This window comes from Oreochromis aureus, linkage group 7 (assembly GCF_013358895.1).
Source record: "Oreochromis aureus strain Israel breed Guangdong linkage group 7, ZZ_aureus, whole genome shotgun sequence".
NCBI lineage: Eukaryota > Metazoa > Chordata > Actinopteri > Cichliformes > Cichlidae > Oreochromis > Oreochromis aureus.
The window spans coordinates 9,138,957-9,161,075 of record NC_052948.1 but is presented as its reverse complement, the minus strand read 5'-3'; the positions used below and the strand labels follow the sequence as shown (position 1 = coordinate 9,161,075).

At 39.9% G+C, this 22,119-nt stretch overlaps 3 protein-coding genes across 8 annotated transcripts; 1 reads left to right on the top strand and 2 right to left on the bottom strand.

Moving 5' to 3' along the window:
* Nucleotides 1–50: 50 nt before the first annotated feature.
* On the top strand, nucleotides 51–9,447 carry cpt1b (carnitine palmitoyltransferase 1B (muscle)). 4 transcript variants are annotated; one of them, XM_039614901.1, is made up of 20 exons: nucleotides 51–226; nucleotides 1,232–1,296; nucleotides 1,760–1,909; nucleotides 1,999–2,138; nucleotides 2,280–2,451; nucleotides 2,578–2,679; nucleotides 4,177–4,314; nucleotides 4,399–4,476; nucleotides 4,673–4,780; nucleotides 4,869–4,953; nucleotides 5,191–5,386; nucleotides 5,488–5,673; nucleotides 5,749–5,854; nucleotides 5,939–6,055; nucleotides 6,177–6,341; nucleotides 6,429–6,563; nucleotides 7,020–7,172; nucleotides 7,263–7,376; nucleotides 7,492–7,584; nucleotides 7,684–9,447. In XM_039614901.1, the coding sequence occupies exons 3-20, from the start codon at nucleotides 1,769–1,771 to the stop codon at nucleotides 7,813–7,815; spliced, it is 2,361 nt and encodes a 786-aa protein (XP_039470835.1). In that variant the 5' UTR covers nucleotides 51–226; nucleotides 1,232–1,296; nucleotides 1,760–1,768; the 3' UTR covers nucleotides 7,816–9,447. The 4 variants fall into 4 exon arrangements, with proteins under 4 accessions (XP_039470835.1, XP_031593117.1, XP_031593118.1 ...); XM_031737257.2 differs by having other exon boundaries at nucleotides 1,757–1,909; XM_031737258.2 differs by lacking the exon at nucleotides 1,232–1,296.
* A 495-nt stretch (nucleotides 9,448–9,942) lies between these two features.
* sephs1 (selenophosphate synthetase 1) lies at nucleotides 9,943–16,510 on the bottom strand. Of its 2 annotated transcripts, XM_031737316.2 has the most exons (11): nucleotides 16,401–16,510; nucleotides 16,150–16,238; nucleotides 14,634–14,756; nucleotides 14,434–14,530; nucleotides 14,029–14,132; nucleotides 13,812–13,919; nucleotides 12,739–12,893; nucleotides 12,555–12,645; nucleotides 12,351–12,450; nucleotides 11,859–12,071; nucleotides 9,943–10,749 (listed from the first exon to the last, which is right to left on the bottom strand). In XM_031737316.2, the coding sequence occupies exons 3-11, from the start codon at nucleotides 14,727–14,729 to the stop codon at nucleotides 10,535–10,537; spliced, it is 1,179 nt and encodes a 392-aa protein (XP_031593176.2). In that variant the 5' UTR covers nucleotides 14,730–14,756; nucleotides 16,150–16,238; nucleotides 16,401–16,510; the 3' UTR covers nucleotides 9,943–10,534. The 2 variants fall into 2 exon arrangements, with proteins under 2 accessions (XP_031593176.2, XP_039470836.1); XM_039614902.1 differs by lacking the exon at nucleotides 16,150–16,238 and having other exon boundaries at nucleotides 16,401–16,419.
* Nucleotides 16,511–16,666: 156 nt separating this feature from the next.
* Nucleotides 16,667–21,601, bottom strand: bend7 (BEN domain containing 7). Of its 2 annotated transcripts, none has more exons than XM_039615346.1 (10): nucleotides 21,051–21,601; nucleotides 20,380–20,457; nucleotides 19,941–20,294; nucleotides 19,625–19,744; nucleotides 19,202–19,548; nucleotides 18,681–18,788; nucleotides 18,447–18,564; nucleotides 18,257–18,370; nucleotides 18,063–18,104; nucleotides 16,667–17,579 (listed from the first exon to the last, which is right to left on the bottom strand). In XM_039615346.1, the coding sequence occupies exons 1-10, from the start codon at nucleotides 21,112–21,114 to the stop codon at nucleotides 17,521–17,523; spliced, it is 1,404 nt and encodes a 467-aa protein (XP_039471280.1). In that variant the 5' UTR covers nucleotides 21,115–21,601; the 3' UTR covers nucleotides 16,667–17,520. The 2 variants fall into 2 exon arrangements, with proteins under 2 accessions (XP_039471280.1, XP_031593114.2); XM_031737254.2 differs by having other exon boundaries at nucleotides 16,668–17,579; nucleotides 19,625–19,741.
* Between the last annotated feature and the right edge of the window lie 518 nt (nucleotides 21,602–22,119).

The window sequence follows — 22,119 nt, the reverse complement described above, 5'->3', positions numbered from 1 at the left end:
GGGGGAGAGAGAGAGAGAGAGGGAGAGAGAGAGAAACCGAGGATGGTGGTAGGGAGGTGTGTAAAGCACAGGAAAGGACAAACTTGACCACAACCTGAGGAAAGCCGCTCCAAGGGCACAGAGCACATACGCCTGAGCGCAGAAGAAATTCACTGCCTCACTGACTCAAACCAAAGTCATAGCTTTCCTTTGCTCCATTGGTTTAGGCTCACACTGCCCTAAAAAGGTAAAGTTATTTTTGCTCATTTCTGCATGTTTGCTTTTTTTTTCTGATTGCTTCTAAGTGTAAAGCTAAAATTTTGCTTGGGCATTAAAATTGGAAAATTATAAGAGGGCTTTCAATGACAGACAAAAATCTTAAGATATCTGCAAGATTTTGAAATTTTTGTATAATAACAAAGCTGCAGAGCTTTTCTTAATTAAAATTATACCAGTAGGTTTGCACACATTTGCGTGTTGTATTCTGTGTTTATATTTCCATGCCCGTCTGCGGATTGCGCACATGCTCAGCCGGTGTACCACTATATCTGGCCACTGAACTTTGTCCCACTTGGTGACTGTTCAGTCATATGACATGGAAAAAGAAATACTAGACCTGCTGCCCCCAACCATTATATGGACTGGTTTGGGAAGTGCCGATATTTTTGTTAAGAATTACAGAAGGTCATCGTATTTCTCAGACAAAGACTGAACCCTTTCAACCTTCAGTGTATTTATTTTTCATTTAGACACCTGTTAAACTTCTGTCAGTGACCCACCTTATCACATTATGAGCAAACAGGACAAATAGAGCCACTTTCTTTGAAACTGCCGTCTGTCACATCTGTGGAAGATTGTTTTTTTTCTTGAGGTTAACTGTTGAATGATCAGCCTATTTGTTTGTATAACAACAGTGAATGAAATACCCAGTGTTTAGTCAAACCTGAGCATGGCCCAATGGGGAAAGAAATCATCTGGCATGATGAGGGAGTTCAGTGGCAAGTGCTGAAAATCAGTCTGTAAGTCTCTCAGTGACGACCTTTCAATGGACTAGTAATAAGTAGGCATGATTCAAAATTTGGATCTGTACAGATGTAGGTTATTTTTTCTGTGGAAAATAATTTAGAGAGTGTTATCACAATGAAGTCGACACCCTGACAACCGTAAATCTCTGAAACCTTTAAAAACCACTATTCAGATTTTCATGGTTTGGTGCTTGAATCCGGTGCATGAAACGTACATTTTTTACCAGGCATCCGATGGTTGCCACGGGTGCAGACACCCTCTAGGCCTGTGTGGGACTTTAAACAACAAAAGGTATGCATTTTGGACATTAAGATCTTGGTAGGACAAACATTTGTAGCTGTCATAAAAAAACACTTTAGTGGATAAACTATTAGTTAAGGCATTACGTCACCAGTAGAAGTATTTTACATTTTTTAAACAATTTTATTATGTGGTTTTTGCTGATGAATTTTTATTTTTGTATTTTTCTTTTTTTTTTTTGGATTCTTTTTTTTTTTAAATTTTATTGTTTGGGAGTGTTTTCCTATTTGTAAGTAATTTTTAGAATCATTTTCAGTTATACTGGGTAAGAAACTTGATGGATGGATACATTTTATTGTAAATAAATTACTTTTCTGGGCACCACTTTGGTCTCTGTAACCCTGAACGAATTAATATTCATTTATTATGTGTATTTTTTTATTATGAGATATTATAATAGTGCACTGTATTTTAAAAAAAACGTAAATCTTCTCAATGCTGTTCATGTTAGCAGAACACAGAGATGGCTGAGGCACATCAGGCGGTAGGCTTCCAGTTCACTGTGCGCCCAGATGGTGTGGACTTTAAACTGAGCCAAGAAGTCATCAAAAATATCTACCTATCAGGAGTGACAGCATGGAAGAAGAAAGCCATTCAATTCAAGGTACAAAAACTGTCACTTAATATGATAATGTCCAAACTGAAAGGAGAGACCTTTTGTTACTAACCAATAGTGGTATTTTATATCCACAGAATGGTGTATTGGCAGGAGTCTACCCTGCCAGTCCATCCAGTTGGCTAATAGTTGTGATTGCCATGATGAGCTCTTTATATATCCACATAGACCCGTCTCTGGGAATGATGGATGCCATCAAGGAAAACCTACCATATCGGTCAGTAATCCCACAAATCCCAGTTTTGAAGTATTTCACTGGACCTTTAGACTTTACTGGACAAGCTATGCAGTTATTTTGAGTCATTTATCTGTTTTATGTCATTATTGACAAAGGCGGTGTTTTGCATTTTCTGAGCAGAGACTGCATGTCAGTACAGACACGAGCAGTCCTGAGTGCCATCCTGTTTGCCACAGGACTGTGGCTGTTCCTCATCTACCTCCTGAGATACACTCTTAAAGCTTTGCTGTCCTATCATGGATGGATTTTTGAGTCCCATGGAAAAATGAGTACATCAACTAAAGTGTGGCTGGTATGTTCGTCTCACTTTCATTCATGGCATGACTCTTATTTCATTTGGGACTTTTTGGTTCTGACATTATAGAGACGGTATCTTCACTGATTTTTTTCTTTTTCTGTTTGTTTTTTTTGTTACCAGTGCCTGGTAAAGATGTTTTCTGGACGCAGACCCTTGCTCTACAGTTTCCAGGCCTCCTTACCCAGGCTTCCTGTGCCCAGTGTGGATGATACAATTCACAGGGTATGTATTTCGAGTAATGGATTTGCATGATCAGAAACATATAGCTTAATTGTGCCCCCATAGCTTTCTAAATAAACAGAAACATGATCTGGACATCATTACAAGTATGTGAAATTTTTATGCATAGAAGCTTTTCGTTATTGTTTGTTCCATCAGTTCCTGAATCTAAACTCACACCTAACTCAATCTACCATGAAGTTCTTGTCAATCGTTCAGTCAATATACAAAAACTTATTAGACTAACCAAGCACAGATATAAAAAATATTACCTCTGCTGCTCCAGCAGCCTTCCTGCACCTTGCTCACATTGTGTACAGTTGTTCAGTAACTTTTTTAGAAGAACCCCACATGTCCTCTTGCAGAAAACCTGTCTTGGATGTTTTCCATTATTTCTGGTTATACATTTCAGCTGATATATGTTATGTCAATTAAATTAAATTAAATTTTATTTATACAGCACCAAATGACAACAACAGTTGCCTCGAGGCACTTTATATTGTAAGGTAGACCCTACAATAATACCTACAGAGAGAAACCCAACAATCAAATGACCCCCTATGAGCAAGCTTTTTGGAGACAGTGGGAAGGAAAAACTCCCTTTAAACAGGAAGAAACCTCTGGCAGAACCAGGCTCAGGGAGAGGCGGGGCCATCTGCTGCGACCGGTTGGGGTGAGAGAAGGAAGACGGGATAGAAGACATGCTGTGGAAGAGAGCCAGAGATTAATAACAATTAATGATTCAATGCAGAGAGGTGTATTAACACATAGTGAGTGAGAAAGGTAACTGAAGAAGAAATACTCAATGCATCATGGGAGTCCCACAGCAGCCTACACCTATTGCAGCATAACTAAGGGAGGATTCAGGGTCACCTGGTCCAGCCCTAACTATATGCTTTAGCAAAAAGGAAAAAGTTTTAAGCTTAATCTTAAAAGTAGAGATAGTGTCTGTCTCCTGAATCCAAACTGGAAGCTGGTTCCACAGAAGAGGGGCCTGAAAACTGAAGGCTCTGCCTCCCATTCTACTTTTAAATACTCTAGGAACAACAAGTAGGCCTGCAGAGCGAGAGCGAAGTGCTCTAATGGGCTGATATGGTACTATAAGGTCATTAAGATAAGATGGGGCCTGATTATTTAAGACCTTGTATGTGAGGAGCAGGACTTTGAATTCAATTCTGGATTTAACAGGGAGCCAATGAAGGGAAGCCAATACAAGAGAAATATGCTCTCTCTTTCTAGTCCCTGTCAGTACTCTTGCTGCAGCATTTTGGATTAACTGAAGGCTTTTCAGTGAGTTTTTAGGACATCCTGATAATAAAAGATAAGAGTACTCCAGCCTAGAAGTAATAAATGCATGAACTAGTTTTTCTGCATCACTCTGAGATAGGATATTTCTAATTTTAGACATATTGTGCAAATAGAAGAAATTTCATTATGTGACGTCTGCTTCTATGTAACACTACTCCCTTGTATTGACAGCGTATGATATTCTTTTCACAGTACCTTGAGTCAGTTCGACCTCTGCTGGACAATGAGCAGTACAATAAAATGGAACTTTTGGCCAGTGATTTTAAAGAAAACAAAGCAGCCCAACTGCAGAGATGCCTAATCTTAAAATCATGGTGGGCAACAAATTATGTAAGTAGTGTTTTCTGTCTAACATGCTACTGAAATTGTCTTGAATTGTAATGTTAGACAATAAAAACCTGTAATTTTCTCCAGGTAAGTGACTGGTGGGAGGAGTACATTTACCTCAGGGGCAGGAGTCCTATCATGGTCAACAGTAACTTCTATATAATGGTATGTAAAACTGTCAGTACATCAGTTGAGTGTTTTTTTCTGTTAGTAGTTAGTAGTAATGAGGTAATAATTTATTTTAAATAATTTAAAAATGTAATCCTTAACTTTTAAAATAAATGTGTCTGTTTTTATATGTTTGCTCTCTGATTTGTGTTGTCACTTTTTTGTGTTTGGTCACCCCATTTATTGTGTGAAGGACCTCTTGTATGTGACCCCAACACACCGTCAGGCTGCAAGAGCAGGAAATGTGGTACATGCCATGTTGCAATACAGACGCAAACTGGAACGTGGTGAACTTGCACCGGTATAGCTTGCCATTACAATTACTCTTTCCTCTCTTTTTTTGCAAGGTTAAACTCTAAGTTGACTTCTATTTAACTTTTTCTGCTCAGCTGAGGGCTTTGGGGACTGTTCCTATGTGTTCTACTCAGATGGAGAGGATGTTTAACACCACTCGTATTCCTGGCATTGAAACAGGTGAGCAAATGTTTAGATCTGTACTGTATGAGTGTTCAATCATCACTGAGTCATAGATACTTCTTATTGTCCAGTATGCAGCACTAGTGGGTACATCTCTATTAATGGTTTCACAGCAAATAGGTTCCATCACTTTGTAAAGCTACTGGGACATATCTTTGATTCTGTGCTTTCAGTAATTCACTGTGTGTAACTTAAATGAAATCTAATCTTTTACTGGTTTAACAATCTTTACAGATTTTGTGCAGCACCTGACTGATCGGAAACACCTGGTTGTCTTCCACAAGGGTCGGTTCTTCCAGGTGTGGCTTTACACTGGAGGGCGTCACCTTTTGCCCAGTGAACTTGAGACACAGTTTCAAAGGATTCTCAATGATACATCAGAACCTCAACCAGGAGAACTCAAACTAGCTGCCCTGACAGCGGGATACAGGTATATACAAACAAAAAACACCTTAAAAATGAATCAGTAAGCAGGTTAAATGTTCAAACACTTTCAGGAGAAAAGGGAAACGGTCTCACTCTCACCCTTAGGGTTCCATGGGCTCAGGCTCGGATAAAATATTTTAGCCAGGGCATAAACAAAGTATCCCTGGATGCAATCGAGTCAGCTGCCTTCTTCCTGACACTGGATGATGAGCCACAGGGTTATGATCCTGCAAAGAGCAACTCACTTGATAGCTACGCCAAGTCCCTGCTGCATGGAAAATGTTATGACAGGTAGGCAAAGAAGGCCAAGCCTTTTATCGATTCCCAAATTGATTCCCTAAAAGAAGTTGGGTTTTTTTCTTGCAGGTGGTTTGACAAATCTTTTACATTGATCTCTTATCCAAATGGAAAAATGGGTGTAAATGTTGAACATTCTTGGGCTGATGCACCAATTGTAGGACACATGTGGGAGGTAGGAAATGTGTTCTGAATAAATCCTAAAATAATGATTCAAAGAATGCAAATTTTCTTCAGTTGCATTTCCTTTTCTTTTTAGTATATTCTAGCAACAGACTGCTTCCATCTTGGATACACTGAGGAGGGACACTGTAAAGGGGATGTGAACAAAAACCTGCCTCATCCCACTCGACTACAATGGCAGATTCCAAATGAGGTATAGCAAAAATGTTTATTTCTTATATCTGTTTTTACTTTTTTCTTTTTAATTTAATGGATTCTTTGGTGTTTAAGATCTGTTCACAAACTAATTAGGATATTCTTGTGCCCTCTCTAAGTGCCAAAATGTCATTGAAACATCATACCTCTCAGCCAAGCAGATAGCTGACGATGTGGACTTCCATGGCTATCTGTTTGCTGAGTTTGGGAAAGGCCTGATCAAGAAGTGCAGGACAAGCCCTGATGCCTTTATTCAGCTGGCCTTGCAGCTGGCCCAGTTTAGGGTAGGCCTGCCATAGTTCATAGAATCACTGACATTTCTTTAAATGCATCTACAACCATCGACTAATAGGTAGCTCTTTCCTTTATAGGACCAGCGTGTGTTCTGTCTGACGTACGAGTCATCGATGACACGTATGTTCAGAGATGGGCGGACAGAGACAGTACGCTCCTGCACTTCTGAGGCGGTCGCATTCGTCAGAGCCATGGAGGACGCTGGTGCGACGGTAGGCAAAACAAACAACCATGTCCACAACAAATAAAAAGGTCATGACATCATTCAGCTGCTCGACAGGTGTGTATAAAGAGAATCCCAGGTCAAAGGTGTTTTAAGGAGAAGGAGTTTTTAATAAAAATAGACAACAACTTTGGACTGTGGTTTAAAATGTTTATCTTGTAGTCACAGGATGTTCATGTACTTAATTTTAGATTTTCCGATAGGTCACATTGTTAAAGAACATGTTGTTCTACTAAGAACATGGTGACCAAGACCTGGAGGTAAATGTGTCTCAGTGCCCTGGACTTTAAGCTCTTGGATGTTCTGGCAGGGTCAAACTGATACTTTCCTTCATCGATAAAGAAATCTAAAAATGATTTTAAAGCAGTTTTTATTAATTTATTTATATAAAAAAAATTTGTTTGGAAATGTTTGAAATTACATTGTCTGTTGTTTATGTTGTCAGAATGCCCAGAGACTTGCCCTGTTTCGGAAAGCAGCAGAAAAGCACCAAAACATGTATCGTCTGGCCATGACTGGTTCTGGGATCGATCGTCACCTTTTCTGTCTCTATATAGTATCTAAATACCTTGGTGTCGACTCACCATTTCTTACAAAGGTTAGCACTATTATCTATCGTGTGTTTTTAAAATGTATTTTTGTTTTATAATGCTCTTTTCCAAACTAAATTCACTGTCTTTGCTTAAAGGTGCTTTCGGAGCCCTGGAAGTTGTCCACCAGCCAGACTCCACAGCAGCAGCTTAATTTAGTTGACATCAACAAGTTCCCGAAATATGTGGGTGGTGGAGGTGGATTTGGCCCTGTGAGTTAATCTGATGCAATATAAACATGTGCAAAAAGTTACAGTTATAGCTTTCTTACCTGCTGGCCTGATCAACGAGTGAAATGTAACAGCGTCTCTTTGTTATCTTTTTTAGGTGGCTGACGATGGTTATGGTGTGTCTTATATCATTGTTGGGGAAAACCTCATTACATTCCACATCTCCAGCAAGTTCTCCAGTCCTGACACAGTAAGACAGAAAAAAGAGCACTGCTTACTATAGATCCAACTCTTTCTGTTTTTATGATTTTATGTTTTTATGATTGCTCCCTCTCTGTCTGACCTGCAGGACTCATATCGGTTTGGTCTGCATATTCGAAAGGCCATGCTTGACATCCAAGCTCTTTTCAAGCCTGAAAATGATAAGACAGCACAGAATGCAAAGTATGTCCATCTGGAAAATGGGAAAAAGCACATATAACAGAGAGTGTGGGAGGATATGTTGGATTTGGAGCACATACTGCCTGTGACTCAGTCTTCATTCATAAAAGTAAAACAAGGTTCTGGTGACAGGATGGGCTGCTGTGGTGAGTCACAGTACAGGAGCTTGGCATTCCTCAGACAAAAGCAATATTTATTACACATCTATGTTTTTCCTGTTTATATTTGGGGGAAACAAATGTCATTTGTTTTACACAATAGGTCCTCACATACACGTACCACACTCACTGTATATAAAGCCAATGTAATGTAAATAAAGCTACAATATGTATTTATTCATGATCTTATGAAAGCTGTAAATATATCTGCCAAAAGAATGTGTTCCTGTATTTGCAGATCTAAATTATTTGTTATGTGCCGGTATTTAAGAATTTGCTGTTGATTTTAAGGCGGCTGTCATTTGTGATTAAAAATATAACACATGCAACTAATGCATAACTAGTGCAGTCATCATCAGGGATTTCTGTGGCACTGCTGTGGAAGATTGGAAAATCCAGTTTGATCATTACATCAGCTGTGTGTGTGTGTGTGTGTGTGTGTGTGTGTGTGTGTGTGTGTGTGTGTGTGTGTGTGTGTGTGTGTATAGATATATGACTGAAAGAGGCATGACAGAGCAGCACTGCACTGATGGGTCATAGTGAGAGCTGTGGGAAATTTGCTGTCAAAATTGGGATAACATAAAGTATTGTGCAGAAGTCTTGAACCAGCCTAATTTCTTTGTATTTGGCTTCCAAGGACCCAGATGTTCTTATAATTATTTAAAGTAGTCTAGAGCTCTGAAAGCTTTCTGAAGATCGTTCAAAGTTTTTCTGTGGACACTGGCTGCTTTTTCACTACGTTTCTGTACAGTACTTGTACCTGACTAGTCTTTGTTTTGGGTTGGTTTTTTTTGGTTTGTTAAGCGACATAAAACTGATGTATGATTCATTCAAGCATAAAAAGGCGCCCAACTCGAGGTATGAACCAGTGTTGTGTAAACATACAACAGAAAAGTTAGCAAAGAACCAATATTAAATCATAATAAAGCATTTTGTTACTAACAGTTCGTTGCAAAAACATGCAATTTGTTCCCATTACTGTAGGTAAATCTACAAAAATTGCCCAAGAAAATAAAAAACTATCCAAAGCAGATGAATAGTATCTGAAATTCATGTCTTTATTGTATAAAAGAATTGGCGGGCAGGCACTACCACTCATGCATTGGTCTCCCCAGTGTCCAGACCTCAGCATCATTGAAGCAGTGTAAGAACAGAATGCAGTCAACATCTAAAGAAGAGCTTTGAATGTCCTTTAAGAAAACTGGAAAAGTATTCCTGAAGACTACTTAAAGAAATTACAACAAACTTTAAGAGTTCATGCTGTGTTAAAGAATAAAAGTGATCATACCAAATGTTGACTTTCAAACTTGTTACAATTGTATAAACTCTATTTTTGTCTCATTTACTGTATTCAGATTAATTCTTGAACGTTTCAATAACTCGCTGCAGCTATTTCCCAATTCCTTTGCAAAATATGAGGAAATGAAGGGTGACTCAAGATTTTTGCAGTTTTGTATTCCTATTCATTACAGAATAAAACGAGTACTTGTGCTTTTAAATACACTAACAACAGACACAGGAAACCTTTTTTTTTTTATTAGAGAAGTTTATTTTAAGAGGTGGCAAGGGGGATTTTGACATGTTCCTGAAGTTTTACAGAGAGCTTCCTGATTCATCCCTGCTATCTGACCTTTGACCAGCTGGAAGCTTCATTACTGTAAGTCAACAATCTTGCTGTACGTATTCTGGCTATGATGAGGGAAAAAAAAAAAACACAAAATGGCAGCTCCTGATCCTGTACTTGTGGACTAACAATGAAGTTTTAGGCAGGTTTTTCGTATGAAATTCAGATTTTGCATTGTTAAACATGACATAATGAGAATGCAGATGGTTTACAGTTCATCTCCTGAGGGTTCTGCAGCTTTTAATGCATCTATGACTACACGATGATTTATAACTTAATAAGAAACCACTTTAGAGAAGTATCTGTTTTTTATAAAACTTTCGTTAAATACTGTATCTACATCATGGCCAATTTGATTTAGTTTATCCACACAACCGAGACCAAATTTCAAATACATGATGGTTTATTAGTTTATGCAGGGACAATACAAAAAGTCAAAGTAATAAAAAACATGCCATTCTGGTCGCACTTATTTTCTTTCAAGGCATCAGTTACAATGAACTAAAACTAGGCTGTATAACTGTACAACAAAGTAAATGAACAATAAACAAAAACGCCACCGTGGTTTGTTGAGAACAGTTTTAAGAGAGCCAAAGAGGCAACCGACTCCAGACTTCCTAATGATTCAAAATGAATCAGCAGTATCAGATTATCTCCTATCAGAAGCTGCCTGCCAGTCAAGCACACTGAACAAAACAGAATACAATAGACAACAAAAGCAAGTGGATTTTAAGAATGCTCTATTTCTTACCAATTTTTATCTCGGGGATACTGCAGGTTGAGTCCACTGGGTGATGATGTGCCCCCACGGGGCCACTGTGTGGAGCTGTTTTCATGTTGATGCCACGCCAACCCAGTCTTTTCTGTGTACATACTATTTGTGTATATATTTCAACACTCTAGGATGGTTCTGTAGTTTATGTGTCTAAAATCACTCAGAGCTTTTGGGGTCCGGTCTGTGATGCAACAGAGGAGGTTTAAGAAGTTGCACCAGGTGTTGGGTTGACATTCTGTGTGGCTGCCTGTGGTGCCACCTCTATGATTCGTGGTTTGTCAATGATGCGAGCAGTGCGGTTTCCTTTCTCTACAATCCCGATGATCCAAGCTTGATGACCTTCTCCGTATTTTGGGGATTTGATCTCGGCACAGAAGCGGGCAGCTTGTTCTCGAGGTAAACAAATAAGCAGGCCTCCTAGGAATGAAAGGAGATGTTGTCAGACAAGAGACTTAAATGAAGATTTAAGTCCAATTAAATCACTAATTTTTAGAATGTGACACTGGTAGGGAGTACTCGGCCTTCTTACTGAACACTCTAAAGGCATTTTCATACATGAACAAAATCACAAGGTCCAGGCATGGTCCAAATTTGCTATTTCTTGCATGTAGCACACAGCTGGAGATTATCAGTGCTTGAGGTGTTCTCACTGCTGGAAATACTGCCTGCAGGTAGTATGACATCCACTGGCTTTCTGTAAATTCTCCATGACGTGCACCATTCTCACATGGGCCCAACTGGATATAACAGACTTTTTTTAAAAACACAGCTCTAATGCATAAAGTGCATGTGTGAAAACAGATTTGATATCAATTCTGCTGCAGATTGTTGATCACAGCATGAAACATTAAGCAGATAAACTACTCACAAAGATAGATCTTTTAACTGATGACACTCAAGTTCCTGTAGATTATTTAACAACTTCTTCAGCTTCTGTAACATCTCCACATAGTTAAGCAAAGACACTTATGTGACTGTAGTTGAGTGCTTTCATCAAACTGCCTCAATTACAGAAGCTTGCCATCTTCCAACACTGTCTTGAAGAAATTAATGGCCTATAAAGTCTGATTTGGTTAAAAGATAAATCAGAAGGACAGCTGAACCTCAGCCAAATTTCAACCTATAATAGTTACAATCTCAGGACTTTCAATCAGACAAAACATCAAAATGTAAAATTTTTATAACATGTCTTGCTTCTCTTCCTGAACATCAGCCAATTATGGTCCGTTATTATTGCTGCTCGACTTATTTAGCTACCTAATTGTTAGGAGATTAAACTCTCAATTCACATCCCCAAACAACTTTTCCCCAAAGAGAAAGAAGCCGATTAATAATAATAGAACCACAGTCTTTTGTAAAATTGGTTACAGTGAGAAGTGGCTTTACTTTACTGACGGCACATAAAATTCAGTCGAGCTGCTGCTAGTTACACTTTTTCATTTTCGAAGATCTTTGTCCAGGACTTACTGGCTGTTCCTTGGTAAAATCTCAATGTCTTGAAAACATTAAAATACACGTGCGCACACCTGATGTTTCAGGACAGGTGCCATGCATGAGCCCGAACATGTTCCCACAGGCTTTAGACACGGCGGCCATCTTGGCGAGCACTGGGAGGTTGTGGATGACAAAAGACACCTCACTTCGTTGTTGTCGTGCCAACGTCTGAGCGTGGCCGAGGATGCCAAACCCTGTGATATCGGTCGCTGCGTGAGCATTGAAGGTGTGCATGAGACCCGCAGCTGCAAGCAAAAGACAGTAAGAAAGGCATCGTGATGATCAATTTGTTTATTGCCAAAAATTTGCAAACACACAGGTAATCTGGATGCAATAATGTAAACTAGTAATATAATAGAATCTAACGGGTAATAATACTCATTACATTCTTTGTAACAATTAACTACTAATTACGAGAAAACAGAGTCATTAGAACCACATATTCGGTAGTGATATTGTTAAAATGTAACTGAGAATAATAAAAAGTTCAGGCAGAAAAAGTCACATGTTCTTAATGGTCTTGCCTGTCCTGTTGAGCCGAGCCATATTCATCATGGCTTCATGGTAGGCCAGCTCTACGTCCTCCTGCGTCACCACCAGCTTGATCTTGTTCCATTTTTCAGGCTTTTCAGAGACACAAAGAAAGCATAAAGAGGCAGTGATGTTACTGGTTATTATTAAACGACAGGTTTTAAACAAAATATTCAGAAACGAGTTGGCGGACTTACAATATCTAGCCACTGATGCACTGCAACTGCCACTTGTGTTCCAAGTGGTTTGGTCAACACCAACACATCTCCTGGCACTGCATTGTCTGGCCTGAAAAATGTCAGACACAACATCGTCAAGCTTATTTTAAGGCACCTAAGAAAGCTAAAAACAGCTAAATATGCAGCAGGAACTCATTCCTACATGATAAACTCATTGGGCTGGCAAACTGTTGTTGCAACCCCTCCCATCACTACCCAGGGGTTGAGCACCGTCTGACCTCCTGTTACAGACGTCCCTGCCTCCTCTGATGCATCTTTGAATCCCTGGATGATCAGTGGCATGACTTTGTCTCTCTCCTGTAAACACAGAAGAATGTCAGAGTCGAGGCTCGGGACATTTTAAAATGCACTGATGATAATAAGAGATGTCCCAAACTAATCTGATTCCAGTACTAGGGCTATTGCATGAAATATATATTACCCGTCACTTTATTACATACACCTGTTCCACTGCTCATTGATGCAAATCACATGATTGCAACTCAATGCATTTAAGCATGGAGACACAGTCAAGACAACCTGCTGAAGTTCAAACTGAACATCAGAATGGGGCAGAAGGCTGATTTAAGTAACTCTGAACATGGCATGGCTGCTGATGGTCTGAGCATTTCAGAAGCTGCTGATCTACTGGGATTTTCCTTTGTAACCATCTCTAATGGTCCAAAAAAGAGAAACTATCCAGCAAATACTGGATGTCAGACATGGGAGGAGAAACGCCAGACCATCACAAGCCGATAGGAAGACAACAGTAACTCTAATAACCACTCGTTACTACCAAGGTCTGCAGACACATCCCTGAAGACACAGCACATCAAACCTGAAGGCATCTACACACCAGAGCACCAGAAGACCACACAGGATGCCACTCCTGTCAGCTAAGAACAGGAAACTGAGACTACAGTTACACAAATTCACCAAAACAGGGCAACAGAAGACTGGAAAAATGTTGCCTGGTCTGATGAGTCTCAATTTGTGGTGCCACACTTGGATGATAAAGGTCAAAATTTGGATGGATTTTTGGATGTGCATCCAACAAATCTGCAGCAACTGTGTGAAGCCATCATGTCAATATAGACCAAAATCTCCCAAGAAATGTTTTCAGCACTTTGGTGAATCTCGAAGAATTAAAACATTTGCGAAGCCAATAGGATGTCTACCCCGGTACTAGTAAAGTGTCCAGCAAGTGTACCTTCATTTAAGCAAGATGTGTCTTACTTTCTCTGACATTTTGTTGCTGACTCCCAGAAGCATCAACATGTTATCACACTCAGTAACTCCCATGGCGTACAGGTCACTTAGAACATTGGCACAAGCAATTCTTCCCTATAGAAAAGAGATCATGAAAATTAATCACATACAGGTTTGGTATGCAAAGTAATTTAATGAAAGAAAACCAGAAAAACAATGCTAATGAAGAAGGGAAGGTACTTACCATCATGTAAGGGTCATCCACAATGGGATAGATGTAGTCTGTTGTCTGGACAAGAGAAAGGCCACCATGCCGGAGGGGGATCACACACGTGTCCATGCCGATGCCTTCATAAAGAAAATCTCTCTTAATGAAATATTTTAGAGTGTCTGCATTTGTGACCTGTCCATTTTAAAGCCAAGGGTCAAGTTTCACTTCTTGCCTTTAATTTCTGAGCACCAGTGGAGGTGGGACAAGCTTTAAATATACAACATTGTTTCCAGTCCGGCCACAAAACTTGTTTTAACCTCAAACAATGACTTCTGTTTCACTTTGAAAAGAGCCCCAACATGATCTCTCTGCTATGCTTAAAAAAAGGGGGGGGGGGCAAGCACTGCTATTCATGTGCTGTATGAGTTTAAGAATTACCTAATCGAGGCATAACCGCCCCCAGGAACTGTTCATCCTCTTGATAGTGGTTCTCTTGCAGAGTTTCTAGCAGCTTCTGTAACACATCTTGGGGGACCTGTGATTAGAGAAAATTACCACAATTTTGATGCATTATTTCCTCACTAATCTGTGCAAAGAAAATAACACATTCAAGGCAGATTTTTGTGTGGACAGCTAACCTTGCAGCCTGTGCCTTTGAGCTCAGCAAACCGCGTGAGCCTGAAGTTCTTGTCCAGCTCATAGCTTTCAGGGTTAAAAGACTCCCTCACAGACATATCTGAAGAAGCTCTGGGTCCGCACCACTAGAACCACATCAATGATTATGAAAAATAAATAAAACTGGTGATTACAAACAGTGTCTGGGTGTGTCAAGAAAATACATGCAAATGTTAAGTTGCACAAATGAGACAACACAACAGTGCAACATTTCAAGTGAATTGGAGCAAGTACAACATCTGTAGGAGCAACGCTGGAAAGAATAAATCAACCAAAATAATGCAATGGCATCTCTTTTGCTGCAATGATAGAAATCTTCCGCGGTGAAGTGACATTTAATATTGTCCCGGAGCTCTGTTGACAAAATATTAGGAACACCTAAGTACATTAGAAATTACCACTATAAACATGACTCAAAGATCAGTGTGATATTATTGCAGGCGTGTTGTATTTTGTGATTGAAACAAGTTTGCAAATAAATAATAAAAACTGCATGGTGATTTTAATGCACAGCTGTTATTAAATGTTTTTAATTTGTTAAATACTAGTTTTTATAATTATTTTATTCTCTTTTTTTTTTTTTAAGGCAACGGGGTGTCGGATACTTTTAAAATTGAAATGCACAATAATGAATGTGGCATCACCTAAATGGCTTTTCCCCCCATACTCTCCAATCACTGAAAATGTAATAAACTTTTGTGTTCCTAAAAATAAGTTCCATATAGTTGATAAAACTGAAACGCCGTGCAAGTTGGGTGTTACTTATAATCTTGGTTTTTAACATAAACCGGCGTGAGCTGCTGAAGGGGGCGCGTTACTGGTATAGTGGGGTAGTGTTCAAGACAAGCAATGATCCCAAGTTCATTCAACCCTTGGGCACAGGCTAACAATAAAAGTAATGATGTGTGAGTGATTCCGTGTGATGTGAGCGGCATAACACACTGTCGGTAGCTCAGCTTTAAGACACGTGCGTTGATAATGACAGCTACACCCTCTACGTCTGTTTGTTTTGCTGAAAATGCAGTTTTGGCTGCTGCTGATGCTGCTAGCTCTTGCTAGCAAACGCTGCTACATGCAGGAGCCATTGACCAGCTCTGTGTAACAAAGAGCCGATGAGCAGCCCACTCCAAGACCCATCTAAAAACAGATAAGACGCACACTGCGACCTAAACGTGACGCGTAGCGTTGAGTCGCAGTGTCAGCTCGTAGCACATGTAAGTTAAGAAGTTGCCGTAGACCGCCGAACAAAAATGTCGGCGGCGGAAAAAATTAACCCTTTCCTGTCCCTCGCCATGCGATGTGTGCAACATCAGCGTCAACGCGAATAAAACCGCGCTGCACCTGCTACGTGTGCAAACTTTGTAACGCTGCGGTGCAATAGAAGTGTTTACAACTGCTCTAGATGTGATTTTAGGACCAAAGCGGAGGTATATTCTTGCAACATTTCCCCTTTAATTGCTCTGACCATTTTATCCTTACCAGATTCACGTTAGCGGCGGATCCCGACAGAAGAGCGGGGAAGGCACCAGCATGCACCGGGGCTACAAACGGCTGCCCTGCGAGAAAGCCTGACGAAAAGTGACACATATTTGACTTCTAACATCGGTCCAGGCGAATAAAACTGTCGAAGTATCGCGAGTAATTAAGCATATTGTGTTTAAAAAAATGTATCCAACCTCTGCTCACCTTTATAAAAAATGTGTGAATTAGAATGCAAGAAGGAAACTAACCAGATCTCAAAGGGTCCTCCTTCTGCACACTGGCGGCTTCAACATCCCCTTTAATGAGCTGTGAAGTCTGGCAACAAAATCTCAACAATGGAGTGTACCTTTAATTTACTGTTTCCCTCCAAGTGCAACTACAGCAACACAACATTGCCTGGCTCAAAGTTACCCTAATAAAAGATAAAAGAACTTTTATTTTATTATTTTTAGCTTATGTTTTGATAACAATTAGCCTAAATTTGAAACTTTTCTTTTAACATATTTGAGTGCTTTGTTTTGGTAATTATACTTTCCACAATATATTAAAAAAATAAAACACGAACAGCAACTTTGGATAAAGTAGATTTAATGGTGGGATCAACTTTTTTTTTTTTTTTAAATATATGTACAGTTAGCAAAAATGAAAGGAAAATACATAATGCCATCACAATATTGACACCAGCTGCAGTGGTATGCATAGCCTAAAAATCTAATAAAGAAAAAAAAACATTTATAGTGTGTGATATATTTTTATATGTTCACCAAATGTAGACTGCAAACCTTTTGTTAATTTGCAGATTTTTTTTTAATGAGTTAAAATTTGCCCCAAAAAGAAATACATCGGACCATGTTTACAAGATGTTTGCATTTGGATGTAATGTCTGGATATAAGGTGGATGCTGCACTGCACATTAAACCCACTAAAGTTACTTGAAAGGCACAATTCACAATGAACAGCTTCCCGTGACGTTTAGTTTTTGCTAAATAAATGAACGCAATACTGTTATAGTACTTAGTCTCATTTGAGATGTTTGATCTTTATTTAATTGCATGAAAATAAAACAAGTTAGCTTTTAAGGCTGTTGTCTTTTATGTAAACAGTAAGTGACCGATCTCATTACCTAACCGCTGTATAGTTCAGTGTTTATTTTCACAAAATTCCAAATCTCAGCGTTTTAATGTGGCCCCAATGAAAAGCCTTTTGGATCACAAATACTGCATTGGGATTCTTGTTTGGTCATATTTTATGTCTCTTTACATCCATAGCACATAGCAGTTAACAGCTGCAAATAGTGGCAAAATGCGTCAACTCAGAGAAATAATGAAGACAAGACTCTACTGTAAGGTCATCGTGGCAGCCATTGGATTAACCAGTTGTGTTCGCTGCTGTCCTCTCTTCACTTGCAGCCTGTTTATTATCACAGCCTTTAAAAGAAGGAAGAAAATATTGTCAAAATGATATATATTATCACCAAAAAGATGTCTTAATGAATGAGCATGGCAACAAAATGAAATACTATTGTGACAATGAGGGTGAAATATAGAGGTGAAAGAGTGGATATGCGGCATGGTGTGAGGATAATTAGCTGACATTTTGGAAAGCTGCATGAAAATGTCAAAAGTCACTGTGACAGCATGACAAAGACCGATGAGCCAATGAGCGAGCTGGCAACACCAGCTTGAGTGTATGTGTGTGTGTGCTGTGACAATGATGTGGGGAGAGGTAAAGCCATTGTGTACTCAGAGGGGGGCTGATGGAAAGATTTTGTAAGATGGAGGGCTGACATGAAGGGAACCAGCTACCAGAAAATGGTCAAAACAGACAACTGAATTAATGTATGTGTCTGTGTGTGTGCCCACGTGTGGCAGACACCATAAGTGTAAAAATCATAATAATGAGTTTAATACTTGTGGATGGTCCATTTGAGATGTCTTCTGCTTCTACAGCATCTGAAGAGCCAAAGACAACATAGATTGACAGACAGCCTTTTCTTTAGCCTTGAAATGAGCTGGCTTATAAGTACTGTTAAAGGAATGGGCTTCCTCTAGCACATTAATCAAGGGAAAATATTAAAATGATTTAAATGATTTAGCAGCAGAACCTCTTTTCAGCCTCCTCCTTGCAAGTTTGATCTGATCTTGAAGGATCTGAACCCAGTCTCGTGGTCCAGGCAACTTCTCTATTTTGTGTTCAGTGCAGTATTTCTCTGTAAAAACTGGACACACACCATAGTTACATTAATGTTTGCTCAGAAATGTAGTTACACTTTAGTTTGTCTTTCTCTGCCCTACCTTTAATGGCACCCACAATGTTCTGGTCCAAGCCCTTACGGTTATCATTTAGCCCTCTCTTCCTTTTGCCATTTGGCAAGGAGTTAGCCAGCGTGGCGTCATCAAAGAAGGCACACACCTAAACACACAGCACAGCTCTTGACCAAGCAGCATTTTTGTTCTTTGTTGACATTTCACACGATTATAAAATAATCAGAGCAGGAGAAAATGCTTTTAAAAATCATAGACGTGCACCAGTTTCCGGAACAGCAGGCTGCCTGAGCGTGTATAGTTGACCAGAATGGAGTCTAGCTGGGCCTTAGAGATAAACACGTCATAATCCTCTGCAAGACGCACCTCAGACTGTGAAGGAGTCAAGCAACACAGAGTGTTAATTGTAAAGCATTAAATAAATATCACCAGTTGAAATATAAATGAGTTTTTAGAAAGAAAAAGCAAGAAGACGTTATCTTCATTTCTAGCATTAGCTCGAATCATAGATGTGCTGTAAAATAAACCGCAATGTTTGCACAAAGGTTTATGTCTCATTAGGCAAAAAACAAGGAAAAATCAAGGTACTTAAACTTTTTTTTAGGCATGGAGCTTCACAAAAGAAGCAAAGTTTAGGCTGCAAATTATTTTTACATGCAAATACACATACACGTTCAAATTCATAAGACAGGTGCAGTGTACCTGAATCAAATTAAGCGTGCAAATGAGGCTTGGTAAGCACACATGTTGCTGCATATGTACATCCACACTAAGGTACAGATTACCTCTAATGCTTGTGATTCCCTTAGTTGGTTCAGGAGAGGAGGGGTGTTGTTGATCGTCACTGGGTTGGTCTGAGGTGGCGGCACAGGAATGTCAGAGGAGATGGGATGATTGTTGGGTGTAGATGAGTCTTGTTTCTCACATTCTCGCCTCTTTACAGATTCCATAGGTGCAGCTTTTAGCAGTGATGCATCCAGAGGAGCAAGACCAGCTCTTCTGGTGCTAAACACGGATAACGGAGTCATCCTATAGATTGGCCTCCTCTTTCGAGGTCTGTGGCGAGGACTGGGTCCTGCACCTAGGCGAGGTTGAGATGGTGGTGCTGCCCTTTCCTGCCTTTCTAAAGATGCTATTAAAAGGCAGAAAAACATTATATTGTGTTTATTTCTTTATTTTAGAGTGTGTATTGGTATTCATTTACTAACCTTTTTGAGTCTGCATCAACCTCCTCATGGCACGTAGTTCCTGCAAAATAGCCTGCAAGGTGCCCTTACAGTTACACATACAGCAGGGGGTTTCTGGCACAGTAGGAGGAACTACATCTGCTGGGAAATGAGGGATGCATTTGTTAGCGCTCGTTCACTCTAACATATGCACACAGGTGCAAACATGCTTTAATGTAACAACAAAGGTGTAAGCCACTTCTGGTGTTCATCACTCAATATTTAATGAAATTCACTATTCTTCAAATAACTTAAGGTTTGTTTAGTAGTTTTCTCCTTTCAAACATGCATATCCTACCATTAGTTTCATTCACTTTGATTAAATCCTTTGTGCTGTTGAGAATCCTGAGGGCTCTGGAGCGTGTGCTGTACTGGCCGCAGCCTGGGCCGTTTGGGACTGGGATGGATATGGATGAAGGTGAAGGCCCTGGGTCCTCTGCAGAGTTCCAGCTGTTGCTCTGGTGGTCCTCTGACACCAGAGATAAAAGTGCAGGCTGATTTACCCAGTTCAGAGGCTTTTCCTGGGGCTCCTTTATTAAGCTACCCTGCTCTGTACCAGCACGCTGGTATACTCTGCTGGTCTTATCGCTCAGAAGCCTCATCATTCCTGTGATTTGTCTTTTGATCTCCATGCCCTCATCCTCCAGCCAAACTACATTAAGAGAGAATGGTGCTCATGTAATTACCGACATCTTGTATGATATATAATCAAAATTCATTCTCTGAATCCCACATACCATCAGACATAACACCATCCTTTGGCTCCCCATTGGCATCTTTGGAGCTGGAGTTAATCACATATGAAGGCTCGAAATCTGCAAAGAAAAAAAAAGAATGGTTTCGTTATGAAGCACAGCTGTAAAGAAACGCAACAAAACCTTGGTGACAGATGTCACAGAATGATATTGCGGCCTTTTGCCTTCTAAGGTTGAAGCTTGTGCGGGCTAATGAGCTGTGATGCCTGCCAAAGCAGAACCCTCCACCTCACCCCCACCCCATCCCATGCAAAAACCACCACCTGTAGGTGGTATGAAGTAGTGTAGTCAAGAGAGGTGGTGTGTTCCTTACAGCTTAAGCAAAAAGTGCACAGTTGAAGCTCCTTGTTACGAGCTCAGAGTGCGCAATATATTTTCACATTTTATTCAATTTGCTTACTTAATTCAGTCTTAAAAATCTACCCGGAATGAGACGCGTTCAGACTGATGTCCAGGATGTTTCTTTTATTTTCTTTTACATGCAAGATGTGAATCCCTAGAGTTAGCTGCTGGTTAAAACCGAAGCACAGACTGGGCATTGTCGTGGCTATCGCTTTTGTTTACAGAGTCGTCTCTGCTGGCGCACAGCGCCAGACAAACACCCAGACACAGACGCGCGTCTTGCAAGGTCTTGCATTCATTCAGCAGCTTACCTCCATCCGTGACCAGTTTAAAGCTCTGCGACTTCCTTCTCCTCTTCCTTTCTCCAAACTCCATCTTCAGGTGGAATATCCAGTAAGTCGTGCAGTGGAAAAATATTCGCTCTTCGGGAGGACGAAATCACTGACTAGGATACACTCAGCGGAATCACTGTCCGTCTGCCTTATTAATCAGTTAAATTTCTTTCCTGCTTGCGCTACAGATTCTCTCATCTCTTCGCAAATATTCGCAGTGTTAAGCTCAAAGTGACCCGTTCAGTTGTATTCTACAGTCCATTCCCTTTGCCAGCATGATGCTGCTTCTTGGCTTCCGTCATGTAAATAAATTAATGACTTTAATATTAAAAAATCGTCACATATCCCTTTGCGCCACCTGATGGTATGTTCTCATCTGAAAGGTCGAGTCAGACATTTGCTAGTGGTGTCCAAACTGTGAACCGGTATTAAACACAAACAGCATTGAAACAGAAAAACAAACTTTAGAGATTTTTTAAAAGGACTTCATTTTACAGGCTACTGTAGATGAAAAAAAAGAGCCAAAAGCCAAACGTTGTTTGACTGAAAGGAGAAACAAATAACTCAGTTACCAGGTATTTGGTGTTTACCGTGGTCGATATCTTTGTAAATCTATTGTAGTGCATTAAAGGGATCATGCTTCCTCCTCCAGTCATAACAACTGTGTACTTCTAGAGTCACTGGCAGAAAATATAGGAAGTAATATTGAGTCACTTATTACAAGTGAAGGCCATTTAGTCTCTTTCGCTATAATTTTCTTTATCACCAATCTAGAAAAGATGTTGGAGGATTTAAAAAAGATTAAGTCAGGATTTTTCATCTTCCCTTCTTGGAGTATAGAGCATAACTGCCAGATACGTAAAACAAACACCCCTAAGTGTTGACCCTTTTCCCAAATTTCCCTGTTTGGCAGCAGTTTTTAGGATCTTGGGGTATCTGTGGATTGAACCTGTTTCGGTCCATTTTGATGCTTGACACAGTGGGATCACAGTGGTGAGTTTAGAGGTTTTCGGGCTTGGAGCTTGACTGGGCCCCGTCATTGTCCTCA